The 17718-nt window shown below is 53.0% G+C and overlaps 2 protein-coding genes across 2 annotated transcripts in view; both read right to left on the bottom strand.

The window, feature by feature from the left end:
* LOC105702433 (nephrin) overlaps positions 1 to 11427 on the bottom strand; it is a 187413-nt gene extending 175986 nt beyond the window's left edge. Inside the window, exon 1 of the mRNA XM_012429999.2 lies at positions 11349 to 11427. Coding sequence (XP_012285422.1) covers positions 11349 to 11427 — 79 coding nt within the window. The remainder of the gene's footprint in view (positions 1 to 11348) is intronic.
* Positions 11428 to 13620: 2193 nt separating this feature from the next.
* Positions 13621 to 17718, bottom strand: LOC105702459 (protein NPC2 homolog). Its single transcript, XM_012430046.2, has 3 exons — positions 17544 to 17718; positions 14341 to 14645; positions 13621 to 13898 (listed from the first exon to the last, which is right to left on the bottom strand). The coding sequence occupies exons 1-3, from the start codon at positions 17620 to 17622 to the stop codon at positions 13818 to 13820; spliced, it is 465 nt and encodes a 154-aa protein (XP_012285469.1). The 5' UTR covers positions 17623 to 17718; the 3' UTR covers positions 13621 to 13817.

The following is a 17718-nucleotide window of genomic DNA, read 5'->3' as shown; positions in this document are numbered from 1 at the left end:
GTACGGATGAATTTTACGGATGAATTTATTGTAATGATGATATGACTTGCGTTTAGGGCCTGGGCTACGTGAATGGGAAAATCGAGATAGATAGAGAGAGAGGCTAGGGAGTTTATCAGACTTAAGCGAAACCTAAGAATCAAAGTCACTCATAGTTACACCTGCGAGGATCTCGAACATCATTTCACCAATTTCTTTGCGATACATGGTATAAAGAAATTATTAAGTCTCATCTGGATATCCATTTACCACCCTGGCAGAGATTTTGAATAATTAAAACGACGGCCAGAGCTATGGGTTTTCGGTTTAAGGAATGCAAATGCGAGTCACAGCCCCGTCCCCAAAGTCCCTAGAAATTCGTCTGCATTAAACAGGAGTGCACTCGCGATAGCGGCGGAACCCAAGGACCGAACAAACAGAGCACCGGGTCCCGCGACGAGGGGAGCTCGTTCCAAGAGGTGAACCGACGCGGACAATTGTCCCCGCCGTGGGTAGGGCTCATCGAATTATTCCGCGAATCGAATCATCGGGAGCCATCGGTGCGTTAAGCGTCACCAATCGGACTTAACGCGCCCGTTTGCGAAGAGGGAACCGGGGTGACGGCTAACGAGTTTCCTAGAGGCATACCGAGCCGCCACCCTCGTCGACCAGAGGCGACCCAAAATCCAGGAATCGAGGTCGGCGTCGAAAATCAGGCGTCTTCGATATTCCCTTCGTTAAACGGTCGGAGTACCCTGCGGAGTAGCGACCCACGTGGTCGCGCCACGTGGACGCGGTTCATCTTCGGGAAGGCGCGAGTCGCGCATTCGACGACCGGCAGCGGTTTCGATTCGAGCCGAATTCAATTTCCGAGGAGTTGCCGTGCAATTTCGGAAAGCACCGCCAGAAGAGAAGGAGAGAGAGAGAGGAATCGCGCGGCACACGGCATCGCTCGGACAGGGGCGTTTATTGGCCATGTAGTAGAAGTCGTCCGGCCTCACTTTGCGGGAGCAAAGCCGAGCGCGCGGTCGGGGAATTTGTTAAAGCGCGGACGCGCGCGGCCGGTGGCGCATAAATTAGTGGCGAAAAGTTAATTGGACCGGACACTGGGTCGTGCCCACAGCGGTGCAAGTTACAACCGGGTGCCCCGCAATTCCTGGCAATTCCTGGCAATTCCTGGCAATTCCTCGCCCCTACCCCGGGTGCCCCTTTGCGCCGAAACTGCGTACCGCTTCGTTGGACCTCCCCGGAATTATCGGTCGCCGACAATCGGGCTCGCTGGTTCCTCCTGGAAATTTCTAATTATCGTCAAATCCGAAACCAGCGGCCCGATAATGCGCGGTCGCGAAACCGCGACCCGGGGGCCCGAGTCTCTCGACTCCCGAATTGGCCCACCCCCGGGGGCAGTTCGCCGTTTACCGTCCGATCCCGCAAGGTGTAACTACCGGAAAGTACCGCGGGCCCTCGCATCCGCTTGAACCTCTTAATCAATTTCATCGGGTTCTACCCGACACCCCCTCGGAATTTATTAATCCACCCTCCCCCGGGACCCGCCGTTAGTTACCCCCGTTCGACTCGGCCGAGCCGGGGGTCCATTCGGAATTTGCGAAAAATCTCGCGAATCCGATCCGATCCGGAGTTACGACTCTTATCGCGGTGCTCGCGCGAATTCGACCGGGTCGAAAAGCGGCCCTTCTCGACGCGTCGAAGGATTCCCCTGGTCCAGGACCTTGCCAAGTCCGCCCTCGCCCCCGCCGGGGCAACGGGGTGCTTTTTAATTCGGACCGGCCACGTGGTTTAATAAAAGCGCCCTCGCAATAAGTCGCAAAGAGGAAAAGCCAAGTACGACTGGGTAAGAGGCGCGGGGCGGGGCACGGTCACTTACATATCTCACCGGAACGCTCTTGGCTATTTAATTAATGAACACCCGGTGGAATGCACGTTGCGCCCCGGATACCCCCGTCGTCCGGGGGGTGCATCCCGCCTTAATAATAATAACGGCGGCAACGGCGCCGGCGTCGGCCTCGGGATCGTCGGTGGCGTCGGCAGCGGTAACGAAGCTAAGAAAAACACCGAGCCTTCATTACGCCGCTCGTATAACGCGCCCCCGCACCCTCCGACCCCCCTGGCCCCCGGCATCCCCCGGCACCCCCAGGTACCCCCCAGCATCCCCGGTCCAGGAAGCAGCCAATTTCACGCCCGAGCCGGTCGCAACACTCGCCGGGCCGGCGCTCCTCGAGGGGGCGACCGCCCCATCGAATCCCCCTGACCGCCCACGAGGAATCCGCTGCGGTTGCCCCGCAGCCCTCAAGACCCGGAAGCGTCCCTGAGCGCGACTTCGCCCCGCGAAATTTCTCCCCGATGGGGACCGACCTTAAGAGGGTCTCGTTACAGATTGTTTATTGCCGCCGTTATATGCCACCGTGCAAGTAGCAAAGGGTGGACGCGCGCCCCCCTCGTTATGAGAAATAGATAGAAAGAGGTAGAAAGCTCATGGTACAAAAAGCGTCTCGTTCCTTCGGAGACGAATGGCTCCAAAGTGGAGGCTGGCCCCAGATTCTTTACGAGAGGCCGCGGAACGAATCGCGGACCTCGTGAAAATTCTCTTCCCTCCCGGCCGTAAAGTAATATCCGGAATAATCGGACGTTAATGTCCCTCGGTACCTCCGAGCTTTATGTAATCCGGAAAAGATTTCCGCAAGGCGTTGGTTACGGCCCCCCGGGTCTTAGGTTCGTCCCCGGACGAATGCTTTATGCGTCGGAAAGGGCGGCAAGGGGTAGAGAAACGGAAATTCAGAGGACGAGGCGCCTCGTCCTGGCGCTTTTTCTTCTAGATTTAACAGCCGTCTTTAAGAACCCTTTAATAGACGTAAGGGTCATTGTAATAGTATCGCTGCTTCCAATGGGGTCGAGAAAATCTTAATCGTACCCGCGAATCGATAACCGGAACCTCGATATCACGGGAGGAAAAACAATGCAAGGGGCTCACGTATCCGGACGCGAGTGAGTAATTTCGGAACGACGGAAACCTCCCCTTCTGTAATCACTGCCCGCCAAGGCGAGTTCGGGCCAACCGAAGGGTCGTCACGCACGGCACACAGGGCACGCGCACGCACGCGAATAGTTTACGCAGACTCCCCCCCGATCCTCCGCAATCCTCCCGAGGGTGGTTGCGTACACGAACAATTTCCAGGAGGAGATTTTATTTGCAAGCAATCATCCTCCCTCGGAGGCCCGAGGGCTTTACGAGGGTTCGCGGAGGACCAGGACGCGTCGTATCGCTCCCTCCGGGCCGCCGAAGGAGAGCCGCGAGGGGCTCCCAAAGTCCCCCCCGGGAACCTCCTAATTCCTCGGAAATTCCCCGGAAGTGCGGTGAGAAATTTCGCGGTATCTCCGCGGGAAATTCCACGGGCAGGCTCTCGAAGCGGTCGACCGCGGGAATTCCGCGGAGACGGCGCGGATAAAATCGGCAAGTGGGCCGAGGCGAGACGCCCGAACGCCCGTTTAAGGAACCCCGGTCCCGGATGAAATATTCATCGGGGATGCAACCCCGACGGGGAGGCTCGATCGGGGGTCGCCTCCGCGGACGACGCGAAAGTCGGGCCGCAGCTGCGGAACGTCCCGGAGACGCGCCACCCGGGACACGTCCGCGCCTCGTACATACGTGGCCGGATAAATATGTATTGGGGAGTACAACGGGGACTTTCCGCGGCGGGGGAAGACGCCCGATTCGGCATTCAAAGGAGCATCCACCGCGCAAAAGGAAGGTGCGCGCCCGTGCGGACGAAAGGACCGCACTCTCGAGCCGGCCCGGAATACTCGCGTCGGGCAGAAATTCTCCGCGATCGGTCTTTCGCACTTTTTATTCGGAAACGACTAAACTCCCCTCGGATCCCGAAGATGCGAAGAAAAGGATCCGAAGATCAAGACGGAAAGATACCCGGGTGCACGTCGAGAAGTCGAGGGCGTTCGCCCGGGGAACCTCCGGCTGCTCCCCCGAGCTCTCATCCCCGGGGCGGGGAAACAAAAGTGGCCCGAGAGCCGGAGACATCAGCTGGGGAACGGGCCAGGAACTAAGCCACTCGACGTCGGACGAAATGATCTACATCCGAAATCCGGATAATTCCCGGCGATCCAGGATATCCCGAGTGTCGGCCCTCTCGAGCGCGCCGGGATGCACCTCGCGAGTCGAGCGATGCCGTTGCAACCCGGGGGAGAGGCGGCAAGGAGAAGGCGCATTCGACGTCGCCCTCGCCGTCGGGACGCCCTTGTCCCCCGCCCCCTTTTCCTCCCGTCCACCGCCGGTACAACGACCTAATACGATTATCCACCCTCGCGGAGCGCGACCTCTTTCATCCCCTTTCACGGTCCAGCGAGCCCCGCGCGGCGCGAATATATATGTATATATGTATACATATACACGTACATATGTGTATATATATACATGCCCGCGGAGGAAAGGCGAGCGGAAATTTTCATCGGCACGCATCGATACGCCGCTTTCAGTCGCGCTTTCGCCGCGGTTCCCGGATCCGGAGGACCTTATCCTGCAGACTGTTACGGGAGATGAGGAGAATTTCTTCCATGTTCACATTATAAAGTTCGGTACACATCCCCTAATAAAAATTAATATGCACAGTCCGGTCTGGTCCTCGATCAGCTGTAGCGCCGCCATAAATCCGAGGAAAGAGAGTCCTCGGTCGATCCGAGGACTCGTTCAGATTTTAAGGGCGTGTGTCTTGAGGGGGGATTAGGCGCGAAGGGATGATGGAATATAGCTACCGATCGTACCCTGCGAGGACGGATCAGCGAGAGCCCTCCCCGTATATCGGGGGTGATATATAGGCATCGTAAATAATCCGCCTAATAACACCTTCTCCATCAGCATCGTAGGATTTATCGAGGCTGGGTTCGTCAAACCGTGAAATTTCACTCAGTCTCGCGAATAATTCAGCCCCGCAAGATCCGCAGGATCCTCCCCCGGCGAGCGGAGAAGCCGCGCTTCCGGAAGCCAAATGCGCCCCTGCGAGCGGTACCGAGATCCGCGGCGATCTCCCCAAGGGTCCCTTCGGATGGAGTTCCGGATGCGCCGTTAATTACTGGTTACCGCTACCTCCACACCCGAGGTCGGCTAGCTGTGCCATAAATATTGCCATTACCTCCCCGGCGATATCGACGCGGGGGCCATCCCTAACGCGCGTTTCACGTCTGGCCGACGATAAACGCGAATCACCCGCGAAGAAAACGCGAACCTCGCCGTCCGCCTTCCCGAGCAACCCCCGATTAAATCGGAAACGACGCGCGCAACCGCGTATTTCCACGGTAATTAAAGTGGCATTTTTTTTCAACAACTGGAGAGAGAGAGGGAGAGAGTAACGACGAGAGGCGCTCGTAAATCAGGTGGAGGGTATTTTTCGAGGGACTGGCCCCGGTCGAAAATCGTGACGGCCGGCACCGACGGTAAATCCAGTCGCGGGGGGTTGCACATTTTTAGGGGACGACGGATATTTTACCGGCGATAATGGAAACGGACCAGCAATAATGGCCGGAAGTAATTGCCGCGGCTCGGCGTTACCGGGACGGTGCGCGAACTCGATCCGCATTTCCAATAGTAACTAATGGGCGGTGAGGCCGGATCGCTGATTGAAAAGAGAGGTGAAAATGGGAAGAAAGGGGAAAAGCCCGCTCCCGGAGGGATGAAATCCCAAAGTTCCAGAGCCACGGGACCGACGCGGCGGCGGAGACGCCCAGGGGGAAGAGGACGCGCAACCCCCGATAATTTCCGAGCCCGTGGGTGCGTCTCTTCGACCCTCGGCGCACCCGCGTAACTGCCCTTGGCCAAGAGACAATGAATAATTACCGGGACCGAAGCGTAAACCCGTGCGTCCCTTTACGGGTACTTTTCATTACACCCCTCGCTCGTCCGCGTCGCACCCTTTTGCGCCCTCGGCCGCGACCGCGGGTGCCTCCCCGCGCCGAGGGGAGGAATAAAGGACCCGGACCCGTCGTCGCCTCGCGCTTCCATAATTGCAAACAATTACCCCGAACGGCGTCGAGGGGGCTAATTGAGAGCCGGGCGAAAAATAGGGGATGAAGAAGAGGCACCACCTGAAATTCTGCCCACGCCCGCGGTAAAGAGTCCGCGAAAGTGTGGACCGCTCCCGAGAAATCGGGTTATTCCGGAGGGGTGCGGAATGAATATCGCGCCGCGGTTACGCATCCGGAACGCGCGCGAGGATACCCCGCCGTCCCCGGACGACGGCCCGGGTTGACGTCCCCGGTCGACGTCCGCGTCGTCAAATTCCGGATTTTGGTGGGTGCTCCTGCCCACCCTGGGACAATGGCCCTCCTACGCGAAGCGCCATTATCCGGCTGGCGCGCGCATACGACAAGCGCATGAATTATGCAGTGTAATGTAGACGGATATGCGCGACGGGGGATGGGACGGTCGGGGACGCGTGTCGATAAGGTAGACCGCGAATCGGCACGGAAGCTTTGCCAGAGGGACCATTCGATTAAGGGGGTGGACCTCGTTCCTCGGCCTATATCTCGACGGGGAACCTCAACCCCATCCCCTCGCCCCCGAAGATTTCAGCCCCGTTGAAACGTTTTTCTTTTTTTTTTTTCCTTCCCATAAGGAGAAATGCAGATTAAATCTTTTTTTCCAAAATTAATAAATGGGAGCGGGGACCAGCGGAGAAATACTCCGCTCGAGGGGAGTCAGAGCCAAAGGACGCGGTTCTTGAAATTGGTAGCGATTTAACTTATTAATAGCGTCGAGCATGATACCACCTCGGTAGGTCAGAGGTAAACACGAAACGTGGGTTTGCGTCGTATTAAATATACACAGGCTAAATGTAGACCCAAAGGTTGCGTAAAATGTTAAGCTGGAGCAAGGTGTACTTCTAATAGCGCAAGATATAGAACAAGGAAATTACAGGGGTTAAAAATTATTTCCGCGTCCTGAAAGGACGCCTTATAGCGTGCGGAGCATTTCAGGGGGCGACCACTCGCGGTCCATAAGTTAACGCTATTGATACGGTAATCGCGACTGTGATCCGCGGCATCTATCCGATAATAATACCCATAACCAGCGGACAGATCTCCGAATTGCCGAAAACGCGGGCGTTAATTTGAAATTAACTCGGTCCGCGTTGCGCAACCGCCTTCGGGATCTGCCGCGGGATTATACCGAGCGCGGAATCCCCGTCGCGGTTCGCGCGCAAATTGCCGAGAGTATCATTCGCGCCAACTCCCCGGGCACATCCGCCGGGATTTCGCCCGTCCCATTCCGCTCCCCTTCCGGTAGCTCTTCCGCTCCGGGACGCTCGCGATTCCATTTATACCCCGGGCCGCGCGGCCGATACAGACCGCGTTCGATAAAAGATAAAAAGAAAAGACGCCCGGTGATGCGTCTTCTTCTTGCCGACCGTGGAAGGCGGTTCCGGAGCCTGGTCGCGGAGAACCCGGGGGGTAGAGGGCGATGCAACTCTTCCGGAAAGGCTCCTTAAAGGGAGACCGAAAAAAGCCGTCGCGGATGTTCCGCGAAACGAACCGTCGAAACAAAGGGACGCCGAGAGGGGGCCGAACTTAAAGAGAAGCCGAATCGCGAAGGGGAGAGAGAGGGGAAACATGTCCCGGTAAACTTTCCACGTAAGAGGAACGGAAGGAGAAGTGCGGGGACGGTCGAGGGGGAAAAAGAAAACACTCTCGGGGGAGGGAGAAAAAATTTTGGAACCGCACCAAGAAAGGGAGGCAGAGATACAGGACGGGACGAAAGGTACTTGACACGGTTAAAGGCCCGCCTTTCTCCGATGACTCCCGCTGGATTTTACGCGGCCAAGAAAATGGGCTTCCTCGGGTTTCCGCCGATTTTTCACGATATACTCGTGAAAAAGTGCTTAGGAGAAATAGAGATCTCTAAGTGTCAATTTTTTCCATCGACAAACTTCGGTAGAACTGTCGCGGAAACGATTCAGAAGGCGAGGGAAAAGAACCTGACGTTAAGTTGTCGGACCCTGAATCGTTTCGCTGACAGTTATAAGACATCCCGTTTATAACTGTCTGCCCGGCAAGATCGGCCTCTAAAAGCCACCGCCATGCATCCCGGAAAAATCGAGCATCTCCCGTCTCTGCCTGCTCTTCCTTCGATTTCTCTCCACCTCGCGCCGTTTCCAGGATGCTCCGAGGAATATTGGATTCGACGTCCGCAGGAGAAACGATACTTCCTAACCTGTATCTCCTTTCGGCACGTTTTCATTCCATATCCCCTTCTTCGGCATGTATCGCCGTGTCGTTTCCCTCTTTTTCCATCGCGAAATATCTCAAATTGTCCGCAGATTTTAAATCAATTTCAGCCCATGCTCCAGAAGTAATGTTTCAATAAAGATGGGAGATAAAGATAGGAGAATAGGAAGAAAGAATTCACGGGACGTAAGATTCCACTTTTGGCGACTGAAACAGGCCGACGAAGGCACGTTTCTAAAATTGCATGAAAAAAGAAATTGGAATTCTGTTCAAGGAAAAGGAAGAGAGAAGACGAAAGGGGGTTCGATGGAATATGGCAGCGAAAAGGGTAAAAAATGATACCACTCGACACCTGAACCGTGGAGGGTGGAGGACCAAGAGAAGAAAATGTTGGTCCAAGATGCATGCGAAGACGCAGCAAGAGCTCGGCATATTCGATAGAGACTAAGTAAGCCGAGGTAGGTGTTATTCCTCTCCTCTGAGTCCGGACTTATTGTCCTAACGGACGATCACCCTATCCCAGAGAAACCCACATTCCGTTAAAATACGTTCCTCCGATCTTCCCTTCTCGCCTCGAGAGGGAGGAAAGAGCGATTCCCCATGGGATGGTGAGAAAACGCGAATTCGTCCTCTTCAGAGGGAGAGGAGGCACCAACCGTGAAGAGTGTTGCCACAAGACGCCTGCAAACCACCGAACAGCAGTCAACCCCGATCGAGCTGAACTTGGAATTGTCTTTAATAAGTCTAATACGAATCGTCTGAAATAATGATATGAAAAATTGGAAACGAAGCCTAGTTAAAGAGGGAATTCTTAGGTAACCCGAATCGGCTTTGGTGCAAGGCGTCCACGAGAGCGTCACGACGTGTCTCGAGGTATCAGAGGAGAGCCAAGTAGACCGAGGTCGACGAAGCTCGGTTCCTGGGAGTCCTGTCCCGCACCTTGGCTCGAGCCGAAGGACCCCACGTCCCGCGAACGTGTCCCAACTTCTTGCCGTCCACCGGGGCCCTTGTTATCCCGAGAGAAGCGAGCTTCCCCTTAAGTTTCCGAACTGCGGAAACGAGCCTCGACCATTGCGAGCCCCTCGCCGCCTTCTCACCTCGACCCTTTTAATACGCATGCAATAAAAGAGCCTCCAACTTTGCGGAGCACTACACGTGCTCGGACGCGTGCTCTTCCTCGGGTCCGACAGCAAGCAGGAGTCGTTTGTTTTAATTAAATGGACTATATAAACATGAAAGAAACAATAAAAATGAAAGATTGTCGATTAAATTTATTTCATTACTTTTGAAAGTAACCCACCCGCTTTGAGCATACCCCCCCTAGCTCTCGAATCTACCCCAAAAAATCCGAGATTACAAAGTGCCGCGACCTCGATAGAAAGATCCGTATACGTTGGATTCAGCGAAAGCATATATTTTTAATACTCCTCAGAAGGAATTCAAGCTGCGCTCGTATAAACTCGAAAACCCAACATGTATCGAGAACCCGCAAAAGTCTGAACAACTTATATGGCAGCGGTGCACATATGTACCCCCAGCTCGCGAATCCGTGCATCGCACAATGCGGCGTTCCATAATAGGCATCGAATGCCGAGTCCGCGGTCGAACTTTACCCTCCTCTCCGAAATTCGCCGTGGATTTTTTCCCAAAGATAAATCTCGGTATAACCGAAATAACGTTATTACCGGCAAAAGACCTCAATAACCGAGTACCATCGATCCTATAAAAAGCCGCAGAGACTTCCGCTTCTCCCCAGAGAAGGCGATCCTCTCGGAGACACTTTTACTTAAATTGGCAAGCCTATTTCCACGACGAGCTCGAACCCGATTTGATCTCCCGCAAAATCGAGGTCTAAGAACCGATCAATTTGCACCCTATCCTCGGAGTTAACCGCGTCCATGATTTAGCGATAGAAGTCAAATCCGTGATAATGGCGGGACCGATATACCGTCCGGGTGGTTGGCCCCGGCGTTTATCGTAAAGCGTTAATCTCCGGGGCCCGGCAGTTCCTGGGTAAGAGGAGGCTCGGGGGTAAAAACCGTCCGAATGTCGCGGAAATCTCGCCAGGGGAAATAGCGAGAAGCCCGGCCCCCGTGTCGGCGGGAGGGTAAAAATAATTGGAAGGTCCCGGATTTGCGAGCCGGGAGATAACGAAGCCGGGGTACGCGACGCCGCTCGCGGGTCTTCCGGGTGTCCTCCACCTGGAGGGAATCCCCGTGGCTCGCGCTCCCATCCCGGAAGGTGGGGACCGCCCTGGTCGCGAATAGCCCCGGATACTTCTAGATGGGCATCCCCGGATGGCCCCGGATATCCTAGAGGCGTCCTGGCGCGAGCTCACGTCTGCCAGGGGCCAGGGCTCGCTCGTGAAATTTTATGCCGCAATAGCGCCCGCCAGCGGCCCGGTAAACGCGTAACCGCATCCGCCTGCGTTTTCGATATCCGAACCTCGATAGCACGGCTCCAAGATGGCCGCGATTCCATTCAATTATCGTTTCACCGAACGAACCACGTGAACGTAATATGCGTAGAGCGTTAAACGGGGGGCCAGCTCGCGGGATTGATATCGTCGGTCGCGCGGTTTTTTTCTTTTCTTTTTTTTTTTCCGTGACGTTCCCCCGTCGAACGAGAAGCGCGACATCCGCGTCCCTCCTGGACGTCCTGGCCGTGCGGTTTTTACCCGTGACAGGGGCCGAGCTTGGTCCATTACAGTGTCCGGACAAGAGCCGGACGTCGGCAAATAGTTAACCCTTGCGGATCCAAGTGCGGTATTTGAGGATAGCCGCGTAAAGCTTTGCCTCGACCCCTCCTTACCGAATCCCGCTCTCCGTTCGCAACTCCCAAACTATACAGCAAAATCTGTGCTCTAAAACACACCCAAAGGAAAAAAAAAATATCATCAGAAAACAAGACCTCAAGCGTTAAACGTCAAAAGCCGCGATAACGCATGAGACAAAACTTTCGGAATCTAATCGAATAATGGTAGGAACGATTCCGGGACCCCCGCCTTGGCGAGGAGGTCCCCGAGCTCGCTTGGTCTAATTGGCTGCGTCGGGGATGAATGATTCACCCTGTCCCGGAGCGTCGACCTCGAGAGGAATCGCTAATTAGTCGGCAGTACTCACCGAATTTCTCCGGGTTGTCGAGACTGGCGACGCGGGCGACGGCCTCGATCAGTCCCAGAATCAGCGCCGTGATCCGCATGTTTCCTCCTTTCCTCGTACTCTTCCGTCGTGGCGCCTCCACTCGGTGAGCCGAATCCCGCGGGGTTCCTCACGGGTTGCACATGTATCCCGAGGCGGTCGCGGGGGTGGACAGACCCGAGCTCGCTATAGCTCTATTAACGGCGGCCAATTAACGCTTGCTAATTAGGGGACCGGATCGGGTCCTTCGATTCGAGAAGCTCTATCAAGGTCGGCTTCCCCCTATCCTCGAGCGGGGGTCTTAATTTCTCCCCACCTCGCGGTAATTGTCCGCGCAATTAGAAAACGTCTTCAGGGTCGATGTCTCTGATCGTCCTCGTCTCGTCGATAGCCGAGATTTTTTTACGTTGCGAGGTAAATAATATCCGCTTTGTCCGGCCGAGTGCCGACCTCGCCACTGGTCGAGGGGTCTCCTCGAGTCCCAAAATGGCGGCACCTCGGAGCCTCGAAAATTCCTATTCTTCTCGGTGAGGTCGGAGAGGTCGTTTCCGCTCTCCCGCGGCCGAGTCCGCGGAATGGGTCCCTCGCGCTGATTAATCGGCAATATTAAGGCGCCCTTCCTCCTGCGGGTGGCGACCCCCGGATGGCCCTCGCGATTCCGCCTCGAACCGGCATCGGCCGCGGCGGGGGCCTTCCCTCGGCTTCCTCGAGCCCCTCCTGGCGCCAAGTGCCCCGAAGAAATTAAAGTGCTCCAATTAAAGCCCGCTCAAGGTGGTCTCGGCGGCCGCGGCTCCGCGGGTGCGATCCGCTCTTCCTCTTGCCCTCGCGCCACCACCAGCAGCCCCCCTCGGCCCCCATCGCTGTCCACTCGCGGCAACTTCACCCCCGAGACCCTCGACCTCTTCTCTCACTCCACGGGGTCTTCCCGGCGGCCGATCGCCGCCATCTTGCCCGACGATCTCTCCCCGGCAGGGTTTCCTCGCCTTCGTGGTTCTCCGCGCGTTTAGGCGGGGAGAGTAGAATCAGTCCTCTCTAAAGTCCATCGACCTCTTCCGCGCGAGGGGTAACATCTCTTTCTCACTTTCGCCCCCTCTTCCGGGCCCTTATGGGGTGCGCGGTCTTCTCGCCCATGGTTTCACGATCACTCGGGAAGTGCTATCTCCTAGGGCGGTCACGTGGACCAGGACGCGGTTCGGTCTTTCCTTTTTATCTCCCTAAGGATTATTCGATCCCGCGAGACGCTTACGCGGCACTACCGGTCGACGCGTTTCCACTTTTCGACGGTGTCGAGACGGAGAGTTCGCGACGTCGCGAGGGGGCGCGACGGAACCACCCCGTGACGTCGTGCGCGGCCGACGGCGGACGGCGTACTGGCGCAAAGAGCCGCCCGCCGTGGCAGCGCCGCCAGACCTACGCGCAGCCCTCGGCCAATCGCAGGGCCGACCGACACCGGAACGGACGAATACCGTCCGAGGTGTCTGCGTCTCTTGCGTACCGGAGCTTCTCTTCGACCAGGAGATTATATAACTATTAAATTAGACCTGCAAAGAGTAAACAATACCCCGGTAACTCGACTGGTCTCGCGTGAGAGAGCGCCACGTGTCGCCGACCCCGACCAATCAAAATCAATGACGAACCGGGACCGAGGGTATATGTATGAATAAAGTGTAATCGAAAAGTTACTAGGTGAACATCCAAATAGTTCTCCCTTGGAGCGAGCAATTTGTTCTTGTCGTTTACATAGGTCATTACATTGGGGATTTTTTGATTGCGGTAAATGGAATTTCAATGAGTCCGCTCCGTGCTACGGTTAATTGGTAACCCAGAATGGTGTCGTTGGTTTTTTTTTTTTTTCCGGGTAAACGGGAGTTTACGTAGTAACTGGACCCTGGCCCTATGTACTCGTGAGATCGCGTGTACGTTGGTTGTTTCTGAAGTCCCTGGAGTGATCGATTGTCTTACGGGCTAGATAGGGCCGGTTCGCCGCGGTGTTAGAGGACTTAACATCGAGGTTAGACCCCGTCGCTCGGTAATGAGAGGAGGCAAACGATTTTGCGGAAAAGAAAGGAGATCGATTTTTCGGCCGCATGAGCCGAGGAACGAAAAGAATCGTCACTACGTCCGAGAAAAATTCCACCTCGATTTTTATAATTGTTCGGATTAATCGTTATCAAATGTTGACTCATCGCCAAATGACAGTACCGATTCGGAAATTCGGAATAGGAAATTCCGTTTGGAAATTTCATCGCAATGCTTGAAAATTACAAAATCTTTTATTCTATAATGTACAGTGCATGCGGCTGTTCCTCTAATAAAAATGACGCTTCCGTCGTTTCTTCATCGGCTCTTTCCTTAATTGTGAAGACATCTCGAATTTCAAGATCTCCAAATCCTCTGGAATGATATTCCCAAACTGGCATCTGAATATTCTTCGACGTCCCACCTCGATGATTATGTGATTTTTGCCGGCACTTCGAAGCAAGTGATCGGATTATCATTTTCTGTCAGGGCCCAGTAAACCACGGGTGAAACCTGCAATAGATTTTCCTTGTTATCACCGCGCTTGATAGCACATTCAACGTCACAAGGGTCAGCAATAACCCTCACTGAGCTTTCCGCTTACATCGCAGCAGTCACCGGTTACCGACATGCAAAACACGTTTTAACAATAATACGATTTACGTGACGATAACGGAAAGTCTGTCAAAATACACGGGGCGTTGAATGTGACAAAATCCCTGTCATGTTCAATGCAGCAGCGTAAACAATTGAAACAATCCTCGCATCATATTTGCATCTTTAAACGTACTTTGAAAAATTCTTATCCATGACCATGGATCGGCATCCCGATTTAATGAAATTTTTCAAAGTGTCAACAAACCCACTTGAAGTTACACGACAATTACTTCGGATAAAAGCCACCTTTTCGATTTTTATAAATCATCCAGTCGTAGGAAAACAACCGGGGGAGTACCTTTGGATAAATTTCCAGAACCGGGAATTCTCTCTTGTAGTGATATTCGGTGCCTTTCTTCAGGGGGCAACCAGCTGGGGTGCCATCCAGGTTGAAGACGTTGCCGCAAGCGTCGGTTCCGTCTACGCCGACGAAAGGCAATGGGAGTCCCAAAATAGTAGCGTGCACCGAAGTCCTCAAGTTTTGTACGTCATGGTCTGGCACAAATTTTTGTTCGACAAGAACGCTTGTTTTGCGACGCAAGATGCACGGTGGAGCGCTACATCCGGAGATCTGGACCGCGTCGGTGTCATCATATCGCCTCCCTGAAACGATCGAACTCCAGTCAATTACATTTCCCCCGTAAATCGAGTAGTTACGGGAAGAGGTCAGCCAAATTACAAAGGTATCACCGTACTTCGGCTCATTCGAAATCATCTCAGGACTCGAATTTTGATGGCATTATCATATATCCATAAAGTATTTAATTCCTTACTGCCGATCAATTTCCATAATTCACGGCGTTATATTGTACCCGTGAATTTTCCGGTGACTGTTAATACATCATTAATGCCTGAGGGTATTGCGAAAATTTGTTTATACCGCAACTGATCCAAATATGATATTCTCCCGTAATAATTCAATGTATGATGCACGTTGTTATGACATTCCGTTGACAAAGCAGCGTGCAATTATGTCGAAGTGTAGGTTAATTACCATTCTGCACCCGCTGGTTTTCAATGGAAATAACATCTTACGAAGACTCGAATTGGTCGGTAAACGATAAGCGGACATTTCATTGCACAACTCGGGAGTTGGTTGTCAGAAAAAAAATGAAGGCCAATGTCAAGAAGTACGACGTCGACGAGTTTTCGTCATGCGATGTGAAAAACATTGAACTTTGCTCGGTAATCACATAATCACAAGGTACCGACAAGTAACACCTACGTGTACGTACAAACCAGTTCATGACAACAACTCGATAATTGCAAAATCAGGATTTCTTATAAAGTTTCGTATCTCATTATAAAAAAAAAGTCATTACAAAGGCACATCAAGATGATTTAGTCAGACATTAAAATATTCAAGCACCTGGTGGAATTGCTTATTTAACTAGGCGATCGCAATTGTTGGATAATTCGACAACGACTCTATTGTAACAATCGTAAAAAGAATCTCGCGGTTCCTCTCGGAGTGCAGATTCGCGCTTTCCGCGTCGTGTATCCGTGCACGAGGAGCTCGTTTTCCCGTTTCCCCGGTTTCCCGTTTTCCCAGGCGATGCCCGGTTCTCGGAAAATTGCGCGGTAAAGTCTCCGACGACCGTAAAGTGTTCCAAGAGTTACGAGATCGCGGAAATTGCCGAGAAGGCTTTGCCGATCGTTGGGTCGTTTTGCCTAATTCACTATGTGACTTGCGTCTTCCTGCAAAATGTCACCTCGATATCTCTTTCCCTCCGCATTTCCCTATCGACTATCGTCGCGTATCGTCAGGGAAACAATAGACTTCGACAACTGCATTTAATAAGTCGGAATAATTTTCCTTCCGGAATACGTTTAAAAGCTTCGCGTGGGAAGTCCTCAGTCCGTGTCAGGATATGTACCGAGAAGTTTTCAAATTGTTGAGTAACGTGTACACACGTCTCACGTCCATAGTCCGTTGACTCTTGGAATGCCATAAAGTCGAGCCGAAGGAAAACATTAAGAGAGCGGCCGAATAGTTGCGATATTGTAATCTCCACTCGTCACGTAGGCATTTCCAAGACGGCCAATTAAAGGATGACAAAAGGACTTTCGATCTAAGATCCGGAGCTTTTGGGAGAATAGTAGGCAAAAGAGAATCCTGCCAAGGAAGAAAATTTCGTTCCGCCGAAAATTCCTTTGGCGACCCTTGCGCACGTTATCTCGACTCATCCTTCTCAAGAAGGAGCACAATTGAAGCGACGTTGAATAATCCCGTTTCCGATATTCCCGAATGCTCGTCTCGGTGAGCGAAGGTGCACGATAAGTACTAATTAACGGGTTACTAATAAACGACGGGAACTCGTTTGGGTCAGGGCGCAGCAAGTACAGCCGAGGAGCACGAAGGAAGGAAATCCCGAGGCCAGCACGCGATGGTACGAATTCTCCAGTCATGAATTAACCAAGAGCTCAACCGCCGGATTAACTTGATTTTCAAGTTAATTCGGAGCTTAACGGGCGAAGGAGACCTGTCTCGCCAATTTTTGATATCATTACCCCGTCCATTGCCAGATTTCATAAAACATATGTATACATAACACCGAGCGCAAAAACACACGTGTCCAACAAATTAAACACAAAATGGGGCCGATCATTCGTTCAATTCGATTTTTCGAATTTACGCTGAACTCGCGGAGGGTAATAAAATTGTCTAATTTCCTCAGAGAGGAATGATTATAATTCCATGATAAATAAAGGGCCGCCAGTCGAGGTGTAGCAACCGTATATGGCAAACTATCGATTTCGAAACTCGGACGTGTATTCCTCGGACGCGCAAGCGATAGTTGGGCATGCAACTCGATTTCCATGAAAGTGCAGCAACGCGTGGTAGTACACGATGCAGTTGCACGTTAGTATGAGCAGTCCCGAATCGACGCCACGGAGAGAAGACTGGAGTTTAAGAAGAGATACGGTTGACTCCGATTGTACGCCTTCAACGCTTCAAAATATTCCTGGTGAAATAGGAACAATCAAGGGCAAGTGAAACGCAACGATCGTGCTTAAAATCGTCGAAGCCAATCGAGCTACAAATAAACAATTTTACTAATATTTAAACATTTCTTATTAGAACTGTTATCGGGGGGCTCGATCATTTATGTACGGACTGATAAGGAAATCTTAGAGTTAGGGCCACGACTCGTCGGATCGACCATTAAAGGAAGGTCGACCAGTTTCCTTCGACGGAGCTGATTTTCAAGGACACGCTGGTGAGCGGTAAGTTTTCACCATAGTCGCTTCGTTACTTTTCAGAAATTTCTATCCACTCGGAGAGTGGTCCGAATGCAAAATGCAGGATCGCGCATCAAAAAAGAAAAAAAAAACACCCAATTCCGAAAGAAGATTACAAAACGATCGACGCCGGTGCATCGAGAGCAGGGTTCCCTTTTCGTTGCGAGTCACGAGTAACGATACGTTACGAGTCATCGGTAATTTGACTACCACTTGGCGGAAGGACGCAGAATTTTTGTAAAGCTCGACGATACACACCGGTACCACATTGGTTGACCTGAGTAGCAGCTGCCAGGGCGAGAAAGGCCGCGAAAACGACGAGCGTTTCCCTCAGCATCTCGGAGAAAGTCTGATCAACTGCAGGAGCGATGCACCGATCGTGTCCGATCGGTTCCAAGTCCAACTCCACACTGTGCCGCACTGACGACCGGTT

Source organism: Orussus abietinus, unplaced genomic scaffold (genome assembly GCF_000612105.2).
Source record: "Orussus abietinus isolate OABI.00-Male unplaced genomic scaffold, Oabi_2.0 scaffold17, whole genome shotgun sequence".
NCBI classification, from domain to species: Eukaryota; Metazoa; Arthropoda; class Insecta; order Hymenoptera; family Orussidae; genus Orussus; species Orussus abietinus.
This window is presented reverse-complemented; position numbering and strand designations above follow the sequence as displayed.

What these genes read in the sequence shown, in the direction of transcription:
- LOC105702459 (XM_012430046.2), bottom strand. Translation starts at nt 17,622, where the DNA reads ATGCTGAGGGAAACGCTCGTCGTTTTCGCGGCCTTTCTCGCCCTGGCA. An exon ending in GGTCAACCAATGTGGTACCG is followed by an intron (nt 14,646 to 17,543) that starts GTGTGTATCGTC and finishes CGATCGTTTCAG; the next exon opens with GGAGGCGATATGATGACACC. An exon ending in TTCTGGAAATTTATCCAAAG is followed by an intron (nt 13,899 to 14,340) that starts GTACTCCCCCGG and finishes AATCTATTGCAG; the next exon opens with GTTTCACCCGTGGTTTACTG.